The following is a 21342-nucleotide window of genomic DNA, read 5'->3' as shown; positions in this document are numbered from 1 at the left end:
TTATAGCTGCGTGTTTGCCAAAATGGTGTTTGTAGTTAGTTCTTTCCTTTGTGCACTCAGGAATATATCTATTATAGATAGGCAGCCCTGAGTAAGGCAGAAGCTGTTAATCACATGGAATATACAAGAATGTTTCAAAAGAGAATCCAACTCAGTGGCAGCTGGGGCTTATGCTCAGCTGCTGCAGAGCTGTATTCATACAATTCTTACATCTGTTAAGCATTAACAAGCAGTCAGTTCATAACCAATTGGTATTTACTGAAAAATAACAGCCTTATAAAAGTCTCTTGTAAAATTGGTGATTAAAACATACTGAGCTGTGCATGCTTGCTTTCATACTGGTCTGAAGATTTTGCACAAAATGTTTGTTTTATGCAAACAGATTATATAAACTAAATTGTGCCTCTTAGGCTGTTTTTGGCTGTCAAGTTTGTAGTCCAACTAGCAATAGATCATTTCTTGATGTTCTGATAGTATAAGCATTTCTCTCAATTTTTTTATGATTTGAGACTGTTGATTGTTATGTTTGGTTTCCCTAGCATCTTTTGAGTTGAAGGGATCTCCCTTCTTTCTGATAACCTTTTAAAATATTCTGAAAGTATGGCTTCACAGTCTTACATCCAGATTCATCAACTAAAAGTGCAGTCCTGTACATATCTAGTCAGAAGTAAATGCTGTTGAGTTCAATGGGTTTTATTCCTGCCTGACTGGGTACAGGATTGCAGCCTAGTTGATTGATCTGTGAGGGCAAATTTTAACTTGTGAAGCTGAGAGTTAAAGGCACAACTGATTATTTTTATCGTTATTTATTTATTTATTTATTGTATTTCTACCTATAGAAATGTGCAAAAAGTGACACAAGAAAAACACTAAAATAAAATGGAAATAAAGAACAATAAAAGCAGCTGGATATCAAGATGAATTTTAAAGTTAAAAGCAGCCATGAAGGCTCACAAAGTTGGTTCCTATTAAGGAAGGAGGACAGTATATATATTATAGAAGAAATTATTTAGATAATAACCTTAGTATAAAACCCAATGAGGAAACATCCCCTTTACATACGTATAGTGATCATGTCAAGGAAGACAGGAATGTTGGCTGCAATATATATATATATATATATACACACACACACACACACACATATATACATACATACATACAATCACATAGCTGTTACTGTTAACTGGGGACCTTTAAGACCAAAAACTTTACTAGGATAGGAATTGAAAGGTGTGATATCTACAAAACTCAAAAGGATTAGTGGGCTCATCTGGTGAAGCTTCCAAATGCTATTAAAATCTGTCCAAATAACCCACTGAGACTAGGAGACCTGACCCCATGTAGGTAGAATTGAAAAAGTGAGACAAAAACCTAGCACTTTGGGTCATGGAGAACATGGCAAGAAAGATGTAAAGAGTTCTATTGGCAATAGGGGTACTAAAGGAAGTACTATAGCAAAGTGGTAGAGCACATGGTTTGCATGCGAAGAGGCCCAGGTTCAGTCGCCAATATCTTTGGGTTGGCTGGGAAAGACTCCTGTCTGAAACCATGGAGAGTAGATGGGAATGAACACTATGTATAGTTATAGCAGGGGTGGGCAACTTGTGGCCCTCCAGATGTTTTGGCCTGCAACTCCCATCAGCCTTCACCATTAGCTATGCTAGATAGGGCTGATAGGAGTTGTAGGCTAAAATGTCTGGAGGGCCACAAGTTGCCCACCCCGATCTATAGGAATAAATATTGTGCCCTGAGCATTGGTCAGATCTTCCCTCTTTTCTTTATTTTTTAGATGATATAAATAGTTTAGCCAAGGGATTTTGCTTATTCATATGAATGTCTGTTTGCCACCTGAAAGTCAAAGGATTATAACATTAAAATGTGGGAAGATCTTGATAACTTAGAACAGTTATGAGAAGCATCCTAGATTCCAAGCTGTAATTATAAGCAATCTGAATGCAAAGTTAGGTCATGATGATATGGATTATATGAGGAAAGTGGTTTAATTACAGAGGAGTTTGAATGCCCCACACCCAGGAAGCTGAAAGACAATGTGGTTCAGTGAGGCACCTACTAAGCTTGTTTAAAGTTATCTTTAATGCCAATTAGAGATCAGTAATAGGAAAGTATAGGTGATCCTTAGGGTTAGAACATGTTTACTGCCTGTTGGGAAAGCAGTGTTATAGATTATATGTCACTGTCAGGGTCAGTCTGATCCTACTTTCAAGATTTTATAGTAGATGAAGGGTTGGAAAGTGACCACCAACCACTATATATAGACTTTTAAAACCTGTTTATGCAAGCACCTTGGAGTAAAGCCAAAACCCTCATAAATCCAATATTCCATAAACTGGAATTCATCATTACAGAATACAGTGGCATATGTATTGCCTGCACCCCTTCAGTCCATTCAGAGGCTCATCTAAAGCCATAACTACATGCTACACAAAGACATGAGGATACCATTGACCTGTGTCTCTCTCCCTGCTCCCATCTTCACAGGGAAGGGGATGATGAGGTATTTTCCTATTGTTTTAGGAAAAATAAGTATATGCCATAATATACAGTTCATTCTCGTAAAAAAGCCCGTGATGCAACATCATTACATTTGTGTTTCTCACATACGCACACACAGACACAGCAGCTGAGGCAGCCTACTGAAGTATTGAACCTTTGGCTTGTTTCACAAATGCATGTGCATCTTTCAGTTTCCCTATGCAACTGGCAGCTGAATTTGGGAACTGCCTCCCATTGTTCGGGTAATATAAGGCAATAACCAAGTTCTGTCTTTGATCAGACATCTTTGGCCCATTCACACATACAAGTAAGTAGTCACTTGTTAGTGAATCAGCCTATTGATTAAAATCTGTTCGTATTTTTTGTTTTTCTTTCTGAGGAGTGTGCCAATAAATGGGTTTTCTGAATGAGGGCTGGACATTTTCACGTTGTTTCTTTAATTTTTTGCTGAATCAGGAGATAATTTACTTCTTTATCTGAATTAGCATATTGAGAGAAGCAACCATTATAAATCTATCAGCTTTAGAAGATAAAACTTACTGTTTTATGTTGCTGTACAGCTCCAGTCATAACTATTAGCTTCAAGCACTAATTTGTGGTAATTTTCTTATTTACCAAAGCTGGATGCTGTGTTGTAGTCCATCAAAATCTCTCTCTATTGTGCATCCCCACTACTCGTTTCACTTTATAAAATGGTAAAGTTGGGTTCTAAGAACTTGTGATAAAAGAAGATGCCAAGAAAACAATTCTAAGAATTCAGAATGGGTGGGGTGGGGTTTATTTATTTATTTAAAACATTTGTATCCCGCCCTATATCATTAAGATCTCAGGGCGGCATAGAGATAATATCAATTTAAACAGTATAAAACAATAAATAATTTAAACAGCTAAAAACATATTAAACCATTAAGCAAGCTAATACCAATTTAAAAATCTAAAACAATAAAACAGTTAAAACAGTGCACCACTTTAGGGAATCCAATTAGTCCTCAAAGGCTTTGGTGAAAAGCCATGCTTTAACTTGGTGCCAAAATGAAACCATGTCTGCACCAATTGGGCCTCCAAGGGGAGGGTATTCCACCACCTGGGTGCCACAGCAGAGAAAGCCCTCTCCCATGTCCCACCATAGTGTATGTCTCGCACTGGTGGGACACAGAGCAACACTCCTCCAACAGATCTCAATCCTCAGGCAGGCATATATAGGAGGAGGTGCTCCCTCAAATATCGAGGTCCAAGGCACTTAGGGCTTTAATTGTCATCACCAGCACCTTGAATTCCGATCAGAAGCGTATTGGCTGCCAGTGCAATTCCTTTAAAACTGGTGTTATATGATCTTCATGAAATGTTCTGGTCAACAGTCTAGCTGCTGCATTTTGCACTAGCTGCAACTTCTGAATCATCTTCAAGGGTGTCCCACGTAAAGTGCATTGCAATAGTCTAATCAGGAAGTTACCAGCGCGTGTACTACTGTGGCTGCTGTCAAGGGCTCCTTGGAGGTCTCTCTCTGTCTAAACCAGTAGCCAAGTCCAGACACAGACAAAGAAATTCCTTTCACAGCTTTATTCTTCTTTTACAACTTAACAACTATACCGACTGCAACTAGATCCGAGCAGCACAGTACCTATGCCCTCCGTTGGAACAGTTGGTCCCCGTTTGAAAGGGAATTACTGGCAGACCCCTGAACTTAAGGACTAGGGAGAGTCCCTCCCCTTTTCCCTTGGAGCCTCTGGGCGCAGCCGTTGTTTGCGCGCCAACTTGGCACTTGGCCTCCTTTCCGCGCCCTCCATCTGGCGCCACTCTCTGCGTCTGCGTCGCGCATCCACCAAGTCTGCTATCTGTGCTTGGTCACTCCCTGGACTGCTAACTAAACTAGGAATGCTGGTGGGAGGAATCTCCATCAGCTGTTGGCCCTGGGAAAGAGGAGCACGCTCCTCTCCCAGGAGCGACTGCTCTTCCTCAGAATCAGAACTACTCTGGGATTCTATGGGCTCAGTGTCCACCCTGACATCTAGATATAGTGGCAGCTTGTTACAGGAGATGCTGTAAAAGCTCACTGTGCTCAGATCTGGATATGAATTTCAGGGGCTCATCATACTTATCTCAAATTAAAATCCATGCCAGATATGAATTCCTGGCTCGCTCATCCCTTCAAATCCCCCCACCACCACCCCAGCCTCTCTAAAGAAGACTTACAGTACAATCCTATGTATGCCTAAGTAACTAGTGAACTCAATAGGATTTGCTCCTAGGCAAGTGTATATAGGATTGCAGCCTTACCCAGTCAGGGCAGCAGTTTTTGCACATGAGAAGAGATAGGGAGGGAGATCTGGTCTGTCCTTCCCCTCTGGTGTGCTGACAGTGCACCAAAGACTCCCATGGCTCTTAGGAAATGTAGTTTTCCCAAGGTCCTTCAGTGAGATTTCCGAAGCTGGGTTGGCTTTCTACTTCACACATCAGCTTATTTTCCAAGCCATTCTTGTGTGAGCTGGGAGGGAAGTTGCCCATCTTGACTGTTCTGAATCAGTGCCTGGGCACAGTAATGGACTGCACGAGGGCCAATAAACTGAAACTCAATCCAGACAAGACGGAGCTACTGTTAGTGGGTGGTTTGTCTGCCCAGCTAGGTGATATTCAACCTGTTCTGGAGGGGGTTGCACTCCCTCTAAAGGATCAAGTTCATAGTTTGGGGCTGCTCTTGGACCCAGAACTGTTACTTGAGGCACAGGTGAACTCAGTGGCACGGAGCACTTTTTATCAGCTTAGGCTGGTGTACCAACTACGCCCTTATCTGAACAGAGATAGCTTAGCTACAGTTATCCATGCTCTGATAACTACTTGTCTGGATTACTGCAATGCATTATATGTGGGGCTGCCTTTGAAAACAGTTCAGAACAGCTAGTCCAAAATAGGGCAGCAAGATTGTTAACAGGGACTGGTTAACGAGATCACATTACGCCAATACTTTCCTAGCTGCACTGGCTGCCAGTCCATTTCCGGGCCCAGTGCTGGTATTAACATTCAGAGCCTTTAATGGCTTGGGGCCAGGTTATCTGAAGGATTGCCTCCTCCCATATGTGCCTGTCTGGACCCTGAGATGATCCTCAAGGGTCCTTCTCTGTGAGTCCCTGCCAAAGGAAGTGAGGCGGGTGGCTACCAGGAAGAGGACCTTTTCTGCTGTGGCACCTGGGCTGTGGAATTAGCTCCTTAGAGAGGTTCGCCGGGCACCTACATGGTATTCCTTCCAGCGCCAGGTGAAGACCTTTTTATTTTCCCAGGCATTTTAGCTTCCTAGTTTTTTAACTTTGGTGTTTTAAATCTCTGCATTGCTGCTAGGTTTTATTCTGGCTGTAGTGTTATATTGTTGTTTTAATGCTTTTATATTTTATATTGTTTTATCCTGCACTTTTTGGCTTTAATTTTTGTGAACTGCCCAGAGAGGTTTGGCTATCGGGCGGTATAGAAATGAAATAAATGAATGAATGAATGAATGGACTTGCTTTCCTAACTTGGGGGGGGGGGGAGGGAGGGAGGGAGAGGTGGTTTCTACTTAAATAATAGAAACCCACCCACCCCTCTCTAACTTAGTCTGGGGCCATCACAAGAACTGGACTTGTTAAATTTTAGCCTACATCTTTTTTCTCCATGGTTTTTCTTTCCTAATTGTCTGATTTGGGTAGGTCAAAAAAGTTCCAGTCCTTCATTGAAAGCTGCCTAGTAAAGAATCATGGTCAGAGGCCAACCACCGAACAGCTGATGAAGCATCCATTTATTCGAGACCAGCCTAACGAAAGGCAGGTTCGCATCCAGCTCAAGGACCATATTGACAGGACTAAGAAAAAACGTGGAGAGAAAGGTAAGCGGAGAAGGTTATTTGAAGTGCCATCAATGAAAGTGGCATTGTGTTGGTCCATGGGTATGGAACATAAAAGTGGTCATGCATTCCTCTTGACTACAGCTTTTTCACATTTTCTGTGTGAGAGGCAAGATGGAAAAGGCACCTACAACTTACATATTTGTTCAGGATCAAATAAATATCTAACATCATACTTCCTATTGTTTATAGGTTGTAGGCACCTTTTCCATCTTTTATCACTTATAGATCAGCAGAGAGACAAAGCTTGGGTTGCTACCTTCCAGGTTTAAATTGGCATAATGGTGTTGATTTTAGTGGGTTTCTTTTTCAACTTGGCCAGTATATTTTCTACTCCATTGTTAGGCAATAGCCAGATTTTGGGTTGTGTGCATTTAAATATAGGAATGCATTCAAATGAAGACATGTGCTAAATGTAGTTTTAGCTACTTCTTTTTGGTACATGTGGACAAATGATCAAATTATGCTGTGTTTTATTATGTTATATGGTGCTGTAAAAGCACTCTGAATATTTCAGAGAAACAAACAAACAACAAATCACCAGCTTTATTACATGATGGTGTTTAATGCCATAATATTTATTGAAGGCATATGCTTTTTGAAAGAATAGATTTACTGTCAGTTGAGCAGGCTCATAAAATGAAGAGCTATTATCAGAAGAAACTTGTTCAATTAATGCATTTCCAGCCTACTAACTTCAGAATGTGAATTTATTGAATTTCTATAATGCCAGTAAAAGATTTCTAGAAAATACTTTAAATTAACACATCACTATTTCTCTGACTTTGCCAAGTTGATTGGGGGGGGGGGGTGTCCCTTGAAATGCAGGCAAATCTGGATTCATATTATGCAGGGAAAGATAGGAGGCCCTTAATGAAATCTAGAAGTCCCATCCCTTGACAGACATCCCAGCTTTAGTCAAACTCAAATCATGACTCCCCCTATAGCCTTCTAAAAGTAGCAGCTAAGGGGGCCATCACAAAAGATAAGGGGGCTGCCCCCTATGCCCCTCCATTGACACATTTGTAGATCATTAATTCAAATATAGTTCAGTATCAAATAAAAATCTTAATGATAAAGGGAGATTTTAGTGTAGTATTAGACACGTTTTGTCTTGGAAATGATGCTTGTACCCTAGAGATGACAAGTAATGGGTTATTATGAGCCTTTCTCTTGCAACAATTTTGTTTGCCCAATAAAGAGTCTGTGTTTGTCTTCCTTCCCAATGCCATAGGAAATGCAGTATAAAAACATAACTGGGCATTGTGCAGATTGGCTAGAAAAAAGTATCAGTATAACATGATGGATATAGGAAGTTGCCTATTCCTGTGTTAATCCACCAAACCCAATGCTGCTGTTTACTTCAGCTGGCAGCAACTGGTCAGAGCTGTTTCCCACCCCCACTACCAGGTAGTAAGGACCTCAGTAAGATTATATATGTGAAGCACTTTGAACATTTGAAAATGCTATGTTGTTGTTGTGGTGGTGGTGGTGGTGGTGGTTGTTATTTATTGGAGATGCCTGGGATTGAACTCGGGACCTTTTGCATCCAGAGCTTTTGTGCTGCCCCTTCTTATAAAGCCAAAATACCTTATTTTGCTCTTCTGAAGTAATAGTCAATCTTAGTTTCAAATCACAGTGCATCTTATTTCAGTCCCTATTCCCTATAGGCTATTAACATAAGTCATATGTATGTTCAGTATACATACTGACCCCATCCTGGAAAGAATTAGGGATCATTTGGCGATTTCCATGATTCTTTGAGACCACAAGATGGTAAGAATGTTGTGATGAATCAATCCATCCAGCCCAAATGATGGATTTCCCCATTAATTTTATGTAAGTGGTCTTTTGAATACATCTTTAGGAATTCTCTACAGATTATAAAATTCAGTCCTTAAAAACATTAGATATCTATCTGTACCTCAGCTCAAGAGGGCTATTTTTCTGGCTTCCATATTCAGATACACAGAGGCCAATGGAATGCAGTATGTTTTCAAAGTGATATTTGTAGAAAGGTTTTTATTTTTGCCTTAAATTCATGCTTGTTTGTTGGGTTGTGAGGTTAGTCCAAGCAGGCCTTGAAATAATAATTGATTTCCCCCACCCCATGTTAAAATGGAAAAAGGTTTCTGTTTTCACACCAGAGCCCTGGGGCCTTCATCTAAAAGAAAAATGAATGACTTACATAAAAGGTGCTGACATTCAATTATATTCCTAGATGAGACAGAATATGAGTACAGTGGAAGTGAGGAGGAAGAGGAAGAAAACGACTCTGGGGAACCCAGGTAATGAACAATTGTTCTCTTCTGACTGTGCACCCCTATGTAGTGATCTTCAGTATTACTGCTTAAGATGAGTAGAATTTAAGAGTATAATGGAAAGGTGTGGGGGGTGGGCTTGTGGGAGATGGAAAAACAGAGAGGAAATGTTGCCCTCCAAAATTGGGGTGGAAGGGGCAGTTCTCTCTAAAACTGAATTGCTACTTGTGATTGATTCCTTCTACTGACTAGCATCCCTTACTCCTGACTCTAGTCTGATTTATCACATTCATTTGGGAATGCTAAGAAATTGGATTACTTTGGCTGTGGTTTGGTCACATGAGTAGTATTGCTATGACTGCATATTGATGGCAAGCGAAAGAGCAGCTCTCACAACCTGATTTGTTTAAAAGTCTCCAGATTTTGGACCTGAAGTAAGTCCAGCTGCAGAACTCAGACTCAGGGCTGGTTGAAGACATTTTGATACATAGGCATATACCAGGTCAGACTATACTTCCATCTAGTCCAGTATTATGACAGCATCTTTCCAGCATCTCAGGCATATCCTTTTGACTGCAGATGCCAGGAATTGTGCATGGGATCTTCTGCATGCAAAGCATGTGTTCCACAACTGAGCTGTGGTTCCTTCTTTCCATGCCTCAGGTGGCTGCAACTGGTGATGTGATAGTTACAGAAGTTCCATGCATATAGAAGTATTGCATGCCAGGGACAAGACTAGGTGGAATCCCTTGCTCCAATATGCTAGCAGGATTTTTGCATGGAAACATTCAAACATGCCAACCTCCACCTGCAGCCTAAGGTGGTACGACCCAGAAAAAGGCTGTTTCACTTGATTCCACTGTATTTATAAACTGGACTTAACACAGTAATGAAGCCTGATGATGATGAAATAAAACCTCAACTAATTAATTACTGGTAGACCCTTGCGGTTGAGAAGGTTCTTTCTGCGCTGCCCCACCCACCCACCCACCCCCCAAAATCCCCGGGCTTAAAACTGCATGCAAGAGCCTTGACAATCAGATCTGCCCTTGTTATAACCTTGTATTAGATGCAAATAAATGAGTGTTAGTGAATTCCAATCTTTGTGGTCTCTTAATGTATATGATCTAACTGTGATACTGCAGCAATTATGTGTTTACCATACCAAATTACCATACCATGTTTTAGAGATCTGTGTTAAAAAGTAATTTTTAAATTCCATACTGCAAAGGGGAGAAAGTTTTTATTACTGTACCCTCATTATTACTGCCTTGACAGACTTAAATTTGTCCTTCCACTATATGATGGTTCCCTTAGTTCTCTTTTTGATTTGTGTTTCAAACACACATTTTCCTTGGAGAATAAAATGACAGAAATGGAACATCTGGATGATGTTTCAGGTTCTGTTCGTTTAGTGGTTTAGTACCAAACAAGAAATAGGAGAAGTGCATGAGATGGTCCCTTAAAGAACAGGAGGGCAAGATGGTCCTGTAGATTGGACTGATCTTATAATGTGGTGTTGACTGCCAGGAACATGTGGAGGGTTCAAGAACTTCTGTATGTTAAATGCACTTCACATATCTTCTGGAATGATGGGAGTATGTCTTTTCCTGTGAAGCTCCATCCTAAACCTGCCTGGAGAGTCAACATTAAGACGGGATTTTTTGAGACTTCAGCTTGCAAATAAGGAACGCTCAGAGGCCCTTCGTCGGCAGCAACTGGAGCAACAGCAACGTGAGAATGAGGAACACAAGCGGCAGCTATTGGCAGAGCGACAAAAAAGGATCGAGGAACAGAAAGAACAGAGACGGAGGCTAGAAGAGGTAACGGATGGGTGCTGCACACAGGGCTTAAATATTTTCTTAACTGATGGATACTTGTGGTTTTTTGCTAGAGGCCTGTGTTCTATAGCCATATTGCATTAACAATCGAGATTCGGTGCTAAAAATACATTTTTAAAATCAAGTATATTCATATGTGGCTGCTTATTTGAACAGCATTCAAGATCAAGCCAGATAATACTAACTGTATGGGCAGGTGAATTATCCTCAAAGAGACCCTCTCTCTGATTGAAGTAAAAAAATATTTAATTATTAGTTAGAGCCAGAACTGGTATTTGGCATGTAGGGGAAAAAGTTTTGTGCTTCACTATGTGTCAGAAGGATATGTGTAGTTTTATTTTACTTGTCCTAACCTCTGGTTCTGCTTGCCCTATTTTGCAAGCGGGACTTACAACACCAGAGACATAGGCCTGGTTTGCACAAGATGGCAACCTTGAGCATGGACTGTTGTTGTTGAATCATGGATTGTCCTTACGTGCGAACCCTGCACTATAGTTTAACTATGCGTCGTTAACACAGGATTCAATGACAGTGCATACTCAGGGTTGTTTTTACGTGCAGACTATGTCACTGTGTCTACCACCATCATATGTAACATGTGGAAATGAGTCAGTCTTCCTTTGACACAAAACAGATACAGGATGCAAAACACTCAGTTTTGTCCATTATTTGGAGAATGTTTACTATTGCCACACTTGCTCAGATCACAGCCACCTCATTTTGTACTTTTGTCTAAGAGAGTCAACCCAATAAGCATTTTGTCTGGATGCTTATTTAGATATACGGTCTGCTTATATTAATGTATGTATTTGAATCCGAAGTGTCAAATCCCCTTTTCTCTTTTTTTTAAACCAATGGTGTTATGAATAGTTACCGCAAATTGATATGTTATGTTCCTGCTATTGATGGTGTTGTTTATAGTCCCCTCCCCCGTTTTGTGGCTTTTGTTTTGTTATAATTGCAAATAAAATGTAAAAACGAGAGAGAGAGAGAGAGAGAGAGAGAGAGTCAACCCAACCCATCTAGAAAGAACCATATCTGGAAACAGGCTTCCAGACACAACTAACACAGCACATAGTTAATCTGTGGAATTCAGTTCCATGAGATCTAGTGATGGCCACCAATTTGGATGGCTTTAAAAGGGGATTGGACAAATTCATGGAGAATAACACTATCAATGGCTAAATGCTACCTCCAGCATCAGAGACAGTATGCCTATGTACACCAGTTGCTGGGGAACCTGGGTGGGAGGGTGCTGTTGCACTCATGTCCTGCTTGTGGGTTTCCCACAGTGGTTGGCCACTGTGTGAACAGAGTGTTGGACTAAATGGACCCTTGATCTAATCCAGCATGCCCCTTTTATGTTCTTATGTACTAGTCTGGTCCCATTGAATTGGCTTGATAAATCTCTGAAGGGCTTGGCAATGTGCATCCCCATCCAGAGGAACCACTAGTTGTGCATATCTTATTGCACATGACTACAGCTGGTTGGGGGCCTGTATTTATGTGTTGGCTTCTGAAATTTACTCTTGAGGCTTTGGCTGTCATAATATAATTCTTCATACTTTAATTTATTAAGGCCACGGGGTTTTACAGTCTGCTAGTTCCAGAATTTTGGTGATTATGCTCTTATGTTTCCATCTGACCTTCATTTTCTGACTGTTACAATATTCACCCAGCAACTAGTAGTACCCAATGACTTGGTTCACTAGAGCAGTGGTCTCCAAAGTGGGGTGCATGCACTCCAGGGAGTGCGCAAGATGATCCATTGGGGTACATGAGCTGCCTGATAATTGAGCAGCCTCCTGCTGCCCTGACGAATTGCCATTGTGTGCAATGATGGCAGTGGTCGAGGCAGCAAGACGGGACAGGAGCCAAGAGGGAAGCTCCATGGCATTTCTCTCTCGGTTCCAGTCCTATACTGCCTCTTCCGCAGTCACCGAGAGCAATTGTGCCAGTCTCTGCCAGGCATGGCAGAGGAAGACACAGTTGCTTGCTCGGTTGTGGCACCGGAGCAGCTGCCATCCTGCCGAAAGAGAGCATCAACCTTTTATGTGATGACAAGTGGCTGTCAGTACTATGCTACCTAGCAGATATTTTTGAAAAAATCAGTACACTTAATCTTTCCCTTCAAGGTAAAGGTGATGTTTTAACAATAAGTGAGAAAGTAACTGCTTTTCGAAAGGAACTCCTGCTATGGAGAGAGCATTTTGAAAATGGATGTTTGGAAATGTTTCCATCAGTATGTAATGTTGTTGCTGAAAATGATGTAAGTGTGCCACCTATAAAAACTCTTGTATCTGCACAGTTTAAAAACTTGGAAACGGAATTTTCTAACCTGTTTAAAAATCTTCCAAATGCAGAGTTTCAGTGGGTTTTGAACCCATTCATTAAAGATATAAAAAATGCAACACCGTCCAGTTAGTTTGCAAGAACAACTGATTGACATTAGGGAAGATGGAAGTTTACTAGCTGAATTCCAACAAAAACCTTTGCATAATTGGTGGATGGGATTGAAAAATGAGTATCATGATTTAGTAAGCACTGCCAACTATGCAGCTCTGGGAGTTGGACTCGATGGCCTTGTAGGCCCCTTCCAACCCTACTATTCTATGACTATTCTATGATTCTTACATTTGGATGTACATATCTTTGTGAGGTATCTTTTTTAGCTATGACAGCCATTAAAACAAGTATCAAAATAAACTGAACTTAGAACCAGACCTTCAAATCACTGTATCACAAAGTGTTAAACCAAGATTTTAAAAAATAATGAAGCATATTTAATCACATTGCTCTCACTAAAAAATATTATTAATAATAATACTATGTTTTTACTGAGAGCAAAAGGGGTTTTGTACCATTAATAAATAAATGCTTTTAAAATATTGTTTATTTCATCTTTATCTCATCCTTTTTTAAATTCTATTTTTGTGTATATTTATAATGTATATAATATGTTAGTACAGTAGTACATGTATTATAAATAAATATACATATATTGGGGGTGCGTGCTCAAATTTTTTTTACTAATAGGGGTGCGCAATTTAAAAAGTTTGTAGACCACTGCACCTAGAGGGAGGCAAAAGCTGTCATGGTCGTTTCATTGTGGAGAAACTAAATAGCTGCCACAGCCACAGATCCAGCCATTCTGACCTGGTGTTCCTGTCAGCACTGAGAAAATAAAAAGTTAAAGGGTAGCCCAGCACTAGCAGTGGCGGACCTGGGAGACCAGTATTTGCCCAGACATGCCATATGCTGACCCTGGGCTCAGCAATATAAATTCTACTTATTGTTGTTATTATTTACTCTAGGCCATATCTCAGTCCATCCCATTTATTATCCAACTACAATACTCAATTCTCCATAATGTTCACAAGCCAACTTCACCCTGTGCAGTGAATGTTGTCCATCCCACTTGCTTGTAACTCAGACCTCTTTAACTGAATCAAATGAGCCCTTTGTTCCCTGACTGAAGTACATGTTGACAAAGAGTGGCCCATTTGTTGTTACCTTTGTGGTGCTCTCATAGCGACTCATATTGAAGTCATCCCATCCCATTTGAAAAAGACAATTAGCTGTCTGTGCCAGGGATTCACTGGACAAAGGCTTCAAACAAATGCACTTTCCTGTTACATGGAACCAGTCATTTTGCCCATTATATTCAGTCAAAGTCGCCTTTTTTTGCTCCCCGGGGGTTTCTAGGCAATGGACAATGAAGCCTGAGGCTAGTAATTTAAACATGAAAGAACGTCAACCAGCTGACTTTGTGCCACTCCAGGGAAAGTGAATAACCTTTTCCCAAGGCTGCTCTTTGCAGCCCTCTCCAGGGTTGAAAAGAGAAGGCAAAACATAGATCAGACTACAGCGTTGTTCAGTCAGGCAAATACACGAAGGCTGCTTTAGACATTACTTTGTATTGCCATGATGCTAGCTATAACGCAGAGCACACTGTAGCAGGTTCCAGTGGGACTCTAGCCTAGGCAGAGCATTCTCAAATTATCTTGAATCACATGGATAAATATCTGGGAGTTTGTGATGGCAAGAAGTAGCCCTGCTGTGGAGAGGAGGGGAAGGGAAAATTGAAACTGCTGCAGGAATTGCTTTTAAAGATTTGTGTCTTTAAGAACAGTTCTCCATTTCGATAGGTAACCATGTGCCAATTTCTTCTCAGATTCATTCCTTAGAATGTTTAGGAGAGTTTAGAAGCAGCATTTCCCCCCTGGTATTCCTGCCTTAAGTGTTATTTATTTGAAAATCCTCTCCCACCATTGCTGAACACGGCTCACAACTAATAAAAATATATCTATGAAAAAATTAAACGGCATGAATTAGCTAATCAGATATCTTAAGATCCCTAAAAAAGTAAGTGCCAACTCATTTCATTTAAAAAACAACAACTTTCCCACTGAATGTTGCTATAGGCAAATATTATTAAATGCCTGTCTAAAAACAGATGCTTTATAGAGCCTTTTAAAAGCCTCAAAAACAGTGTGTAAACTTATGGCCAAGTAACTATTCCAGGGCTTGGCCACCAAGATATCATAAAACTCCTATACCTAACATCTAAATCTAAAGCTGCAGCAGCAGGCTTTTGTGGGCAATGCATTCTATAAAATTGGGGCCATGACTGAGAAGACCCTCAATTGTTGTTTCTTCCTGTATAGAGCTGATCCTTGGCTGGATTTAAACATGCAACTGACTGAGGTGAGAGAATGGACTGTACCACTTAAGACTACGAGTGTGGGATACCACTTTTGAATATTCCACAATATAAACAGCAACAAAATCCTTCCTGCAAATAGAAAACTATATGGGATGATTCCTGTTGTAGTCCAAGAATGTCTGGGGGACCGAGGTTTGAATCATAGAATCATAGAATAGTAGGGTTGTAAAGGGCCTACAAGGCCATCAAGTCCAACCCCCTGCTCAATGCAGGAATGCAAGTCAGAGCATCCCTGACAGATGGCTGTCCAGCCTCGTCTTGAACGCCTCCAGTGTGGGAGAGCCCACCACCTCCCTAGGTCATTGGTTCCATTGTCGTATTGCTCTAACAGTCAGGAAGTTTTTCCTGATGTTCAGCCGGAATCTGGCTTCCTGTAACTTGAGCCCATTATTCCGTGTCCTGCCCTCTGGGATGATCGAGAAGAGATCCTGGCCTTCCTCTCTGTGACAACCTTTCAAGTACTTGAAGAGCGCTATCATATCTCCCCTCAGTCTTCTCTTCTCAAGGCTAAACATGCCCAGTTCTTTCAGTCTCTCCTCATAGGGCTTTGTTTCCAGTCCCCTGATCATCTTTGTTGCCCTCCTCTAAACCCTCTCCAGTTTGTCTGCATCCTTCCTAATGTGTGGTGCCCAGAACTGGACATAGTACTCCAGATGAGGCCTAGCCAGTGCTGAGTAGAGGGGAACTAGTACTTCCCAGGATTTGGAAGCTATGCTTCTATGAATGCAGCCCAAAAGAGCATTTGCCTTTTTTGCAGCCACATCACATTGTTGGCTCATATTCAGCTTGTGATCTACAACAATTCCAAAATCCTTCTTGCTTGTAGTGTTGTTGAGCCACGTATCCCCCATCTTGTAACTGTGCATTTGGTTTCTTTTTCCTAGGTGCAGAACTTGGCATTGATCCCTATTAAATGTCATTCTGTTGTTTTCTGCCCAGCGCTCCAGTCTATCCAGATCACTTTGAATCTGGTTTCTGTCTTCCAAAGTATTAGCTATCCCACCCAATTTTGTGTCACCTGCAAATTTGATCAGCATTCCCTGCACCTCCTCCTCCAAGTCATTAATAAAAATGTTGAAGAGCACTGGGCCCAGGACTGAGCCCTGCGGTACCTCACTCGTTACCTCTGCCCAGTTTGAGAAGGTCCCATTGATAAGCACTCTTTGTGTCCAATTCTGTAGACAACTGTGGATCCACCGGATCGTTGTTTCATCTAGCCCACTTTGAACTAGTTTGCTCATAAGGATATCATGGGACACTTTGTCGAAAGCTTTGCTGAAGTCGAGGTATATGATGTCTACAGCATTCCCATGGTCCACACGGGAGGTTACTTGATCAAAAAATGAGATCAGATTTGTCTGGCAGGACTTGTTTTTGACAAATCCATGTTGGCTTCGAGTACTCACTGCTTTGTTTTCAAGGTGCTTCCAGATGGATTGCTTTATCAACTGCTCCAGAATTTTCCCAGGGATTGATGTCAGACTGACTGGTCTGTAGTTCCCAGGTTCCTCCTTTTTACCTTTTTTGAAGATAGGGACAACATTAGCCCTCTTCCAGTCCTCTCGCACTTCCCCCATCCTCCATGATTTCTCAAAGAGAATAGGCAGCGGTTCTGAGAGTTCTTCTGCCACTTCCTTTATTATTGTAGGATGCAGTTCATCTGGCCCTGGAGATCTGAACTCATTCAAAGTAATTAGGTGTTCTTTGACCATATGCCTATCGATCTTAAGCAGCAATCCTGCCCCTTCAGCCTGTACTTCACCTTTGCCAGGGGGGTCATAGACCCTCTTTTGGGAGAAGACTGAGCCAAAGTAGGAATTGAGCACCTCTGCCTTTTCTTTGTCATCTATTATCATTTTGCCATCCTTATTTAATAGCTGAACAACCATTTCTTTCCTCTGCCTTTTACTATGCACGTAGCTGAAGAAAGCCTTTTTGTTGTTTTTAGCATTCCTCGCTAACCTCAGCTCATTCTCAGCTTTAGCCTTCCTGACACCATCCCTGCAATTCTGTGCTACCTGCCTGTACTCCTCTCAGAGGGAGAGGAGGAAAGGCCTTGGAAAGCCAGGGCCTGCAGGAGAGGGCACCACCACCACCGGGGAAGAGGCGGGCCTGCTGCTGCTGGGCCTGCTGCTGCTGGGCCTGCTGCCGCCGCCGCCACCACCACCAGGCCTTCCCTGGAGACTTCTGCCTGGCAGACCGCCAGTCCCTGCAGGACCAGGCCCCCAGGTACCCAGCCAGCTGTGATGCCAGCTCCACCTGCCCTCCCTGGAGGGGCTACATAAGCTGGCTGGCTGAGGTGGCCTGAGGTGGCCTGGGAGAGCCAGGGCCTGCAGGAGAGGCCACCACCACCACCGGGGAAGAGGCGCGCCTGCTGCTGCTGCTGCTGCTGCTGCTGCTGCTGCTGCCGCTGCCGCCGCCGCCGCCGCCGCCACCACCACCACCACCAGGCCTTCCCTGGAGACTTCTGCCTGGCAGACCGCCAGTCCCTGCAGGACCAGGCCCCCAGGTACCAAGCGAGCTGTGCTGCTCCACCTGCCCTCCCTGGAGGGGCTACATAAGCTGGCTGGCTGAGGTGGCCTGGGAGAGCCAGGGCCTGCAGGAGAGGCCACCACCATCACCGGGGAAGAGGCGCGCCTGCTGCTGCTAGGCCTGCGGCAGTGGTGGCAGCAGCTGCGGCGGCGGCGGTGGCGGCAGCTGCTGCTACCGCCGCTGCTGCCGCCACCACCACCACCACCACCTGGCCTTCCCTGTGGACTCCGGCCTGGCATTATTTTTAAGGGGATTTTTAATTGTTTTGTGTGTGTGTTTTCTTTTTCCTGGGGGATTTTGTTGTGGTTTTAGGGGTGGGTAGCCTGCCTGATAGGCGGGAGCGAGGGGGCATGTGTCCACCTGATGGAGGCAGTGGGGGGAGTGTTGGGGGCCAGAAGATACCGAGGCTGGGCGGCAGGCGCTGGCGGAGCGCTAGGGGCAGGCCATGCCAGGTAAGGGGAACAAGGGAGAGATGTGTAGTATCTGTGCCCTGCTCCGGGCCTGTCCAGAGCCAAAGGATGGCTGGGGGTGGCGTGACTCCATCTTCTGGCCTTCGTTTGCTGCTCTGCAATGCCAGATCTGTTACTCAGAAAACATCCCTCATCCATGACATGATCCTGGATGAGGGTGCAGACCTGGCATGTATTACGGAGACCTGGCTGGCCGAGGCTGCTGCTCCAACCCTTGCAGCCATGTGTCCAGCTGGATTTTCGTATGCACAGCAGCCGAGGGCTGGGGATCGGGGAGGGGAGTGGCTGTTATCTACCGAGAGTCCTTGGTCTTCACCAGACCCCCTTTCCGGGAGACCAAGGTTGCTGAGTGCATATACTGGAGGTTGGGCCCGAAGGGCAGTCTGGGGATTCTGCTCGTGTACCGTCCACCCCACTGCACGACTGACTCCCTGGCTGAGGTGCTTGAGGTGGTCTCTGATGTGCGTGTACAGTCCCCTAACTTACTGGTGTTGGGGGACTTCAACGTACATTCGGAGGCCATCCTCACAGGAGCACCTCGGGACTTCATGGAGACCATGGCTTCCTGGGAGCTGCATCATATTCTAACTGGGCCCACCCATGTAGCCGGTCATGCACTAGACCTTGTGTTTGTTTCTGGAGAAGTGGGGAGTGATCTGGAAGTCGGGGGTATATCCACCACCCCCTTGTCATGGTCAGATCACTATCTGGTGACGTTGGACTTCTCGGTTCCACAACTCCTCCGCAGGGGTGGAGGACCCATTAAAATGGTCCGCCCCAGGCGTCTTATGGATCCAAATGGATTCCTGAACGCGCTTGGGGATTCTCTGGGGCATGCCAACGGCCACTCAGTCGAGACCCTGGTGGGTGGCTGGAATGCTGCAATCACTGGGGCATTAGATCAGGTGGCTCCGAAACGCCCTCTCCCCCTGAACAGGGCTCGGACTGCACCATGGTTCAATCCGTGGTTACGAGCTCTGAAACAGGAGGTGAGACGGCTAGAGCGCCGGTGGTGGAAGTCTCGCTCCAAAGACGATCAGACACAGGCTAGAGCTGTATCTTCAGCCTATCACGTGGCGGTGAAGGCAGCAAAAAAGGAATATTATGCTGCCTCCATCACATCTGCAGAGTGCTGTCCCAGGAGGCTGTTCCAAGTGGTCCGGAGCCTGGTTGGTCCTGTGGCTCCGGAACCACTGGAGCATTCTAAGGCCTCCTGTGAGGCCTTGGCAAGGCACTTTGCAGATAAAATTGATCAGATTAGGTGTGTTACTCTGCACGCTGTGGATACAGTTAGTGAGCAAGAGGCGGCCTGTGGCAAACCGGTTTTGTGGGATCGGTTCCAGCTTCTTCCTCCTGATGAAGTGGACAAGGTGGACAAAGTGGACTTTGCAGCCTCCAAAGAAATTCCAAATACCTGTTGTTTGTGCCTCTTTCCCTCCTGTTGGAACATCCAAGGTCACCAAAGACCAACAATAGCATAGGTGGGGATGGGAGAACTCCTGCGCCACCATGTCCACATTGCTCCTCTGGATTCAGAGCTGTGTGGTGGAGTTAGTACCAGCTTTTCCAGTCTGTTGCAGCCAGCTATACTACACATTCTGCCTGCATCTGTTACTCTCTGTGTGAAAAATGCTGGGAGAGTGAATGACTTGTGTGCTGTTGCCACCAAACTCCATGAGTACAAGTAAAGATGGTGAGGGGGACAAAAACAGACCAAATTAGAGGATGAAGGAAAAGAGGAGATCAGAGTTGGGGTTCCTGAGAGGTCTACAGACTGAGGAAAGAGGTAATCTTGTAATGACACAATGCTTACTTGTGTAGTCAAATGCTCTTTTTACACTGAAGCAAATCAGAATCTTCTTATGCCTTTCTTCCCCAAAGAGATTCTCATTTGTGAGCATCCTGGTTTTTGGCTTACCATTTCTTGGCCATAATAGGGGTCTTAAGTTGCTGAGGATACTTAGCAGCTTGCTGGATCAGGCTTAGGGATGCCACATATTGTTTTTTGCTCCAGTCCTTTTCTCCCTCCCCCACTCCCTTATGACAGGAGTGGGCATCTGGCAGTCCATGAACCGCATGTAGCCCCAGTCTCGGGGTTTTGCAGCCCTCCTGTCCTCTCTCCAACCACAGGCTGGATGTGGCTGGCCTGATCATCACCATTCTTTACGTGTCTTTGCCTGTGTCTTTTAAAGACACCCCCCCCCCAACATGTAGTTGTATGCATGGCACTGAGAAACTAATGCTTATGGTCCTGAAGATGATTGGAAAAGTCACCCCAAGGTGCTTCTTTCATAGCTTCTTTCTTGGCCACTGTACCCTTTTCAAATTCTGATTGATAAACTGTACCAAAGTAATCCAAGTCAGTGGAGAGACAGAGAGGCTTTGTGAGTGTCTAGTCTGCTTTGTTTAGGGGCTTTTTGGTTTAGAAAAAAGGCAAGCAATGGAGGGGGAGACACATATGCGATTTTCATAAAAGTATACATGGTGCAGAGAAAGTGAACAGAGAGAGAAGTGTCCTCCCTGTCTTCCCCCCGGATCATTTAGTGAAGATGATAGGCAGGAGATTCAGGAAAGACAAAAGAAAATACTTCTTCACACAGTGCACAGTCAGCTTATAGAATTCATTGCCACAGGATGTGATAATGACAACTTGCTCAGATAGCTTCAAAAATGGATTAGACAAATTCATGGTGGAAAAGGCTATCAATAGCTACTAGTCACGATGGCTATATGTCACCTCCATGTTTAGAAGCAGTATGCCTCTGAATTACGATTTTCTAGAAAACAAGAGTGGGAGGGTGCTATTCCCCTCATGTCCTGCTTGTGGGCATCCCAGAACAATCTGGTGGGTTACTGTGTAAGATGCTGTAGACAGACCTTTGGCTGTTTTTATGTTCTTATCAGTATGTCTAAAGCAGGCCATTTATAAATGGACTCTCCAGTTCCAGGTGAACTAGCATAGCATCAGACCCCATGCTGGTGAGCACCTCTTTACAAAAATTCCTGTTCCACTTTCTCTTTGGGTACTCCTGTCACTGGAAAGCTGGCATCCAAAGTGTTGTTATTGGGAAGAGGCTTAGGCTTTTCAAAAAAAAAGCACATAGGGAGATAACGTTCTTTCTGG

At 43.6% G+C, this 21342-nt stretch overlaps 1 protein-coding gene across 4 annotated transcripts in view; it reads left to right on the top strand.

Annotated features, from left to right (window-relative positions):
• Window positions 1-21342, top strand: part of TNIK (TRAF2 and NCK interacting kinase) — a 424016-nt gene that overhangs the window by 274990 nt on the left and 127684 nt on the right. For all 4 annotated transcript variants that reach the window (XM_084847490.1, XM_084847491.1, XM_084847489.1 and 1 more), the window contains exons 10-12: window positions 6195-6370; window positions 8610-8676; window positions 10268-10472. In XM_084847490.1, the coding sequence (XP_084703616.1) occupies window positions 6195-6370; window positions 8610-8676; window positions 10268-10472 (448 nt within the window). The remainder of the gene's footprint in view (window positions 1-6194; window positions 6371-8609; window positions 8677-10267; window positions 10473-21342) is intronic.

This window comes from Heloderma suspectum, chromosome 3 (genome assembly GCF_057233095.1).
Source record: "Heloderma suspectum isolate Gila_16-S chromosome 3, 16-S_ref, whole genome shotgun sequence".
NCBI classification, from domain to species: Eukaryota; Metazoa; Chordata; class Lepidosauria; order Squamata; family Helodermatidae; genus Heloderma; species Heloderma suspectum.
This window is presented reverse-complemented; position numbering and strand designations above follow the sequence as displayed.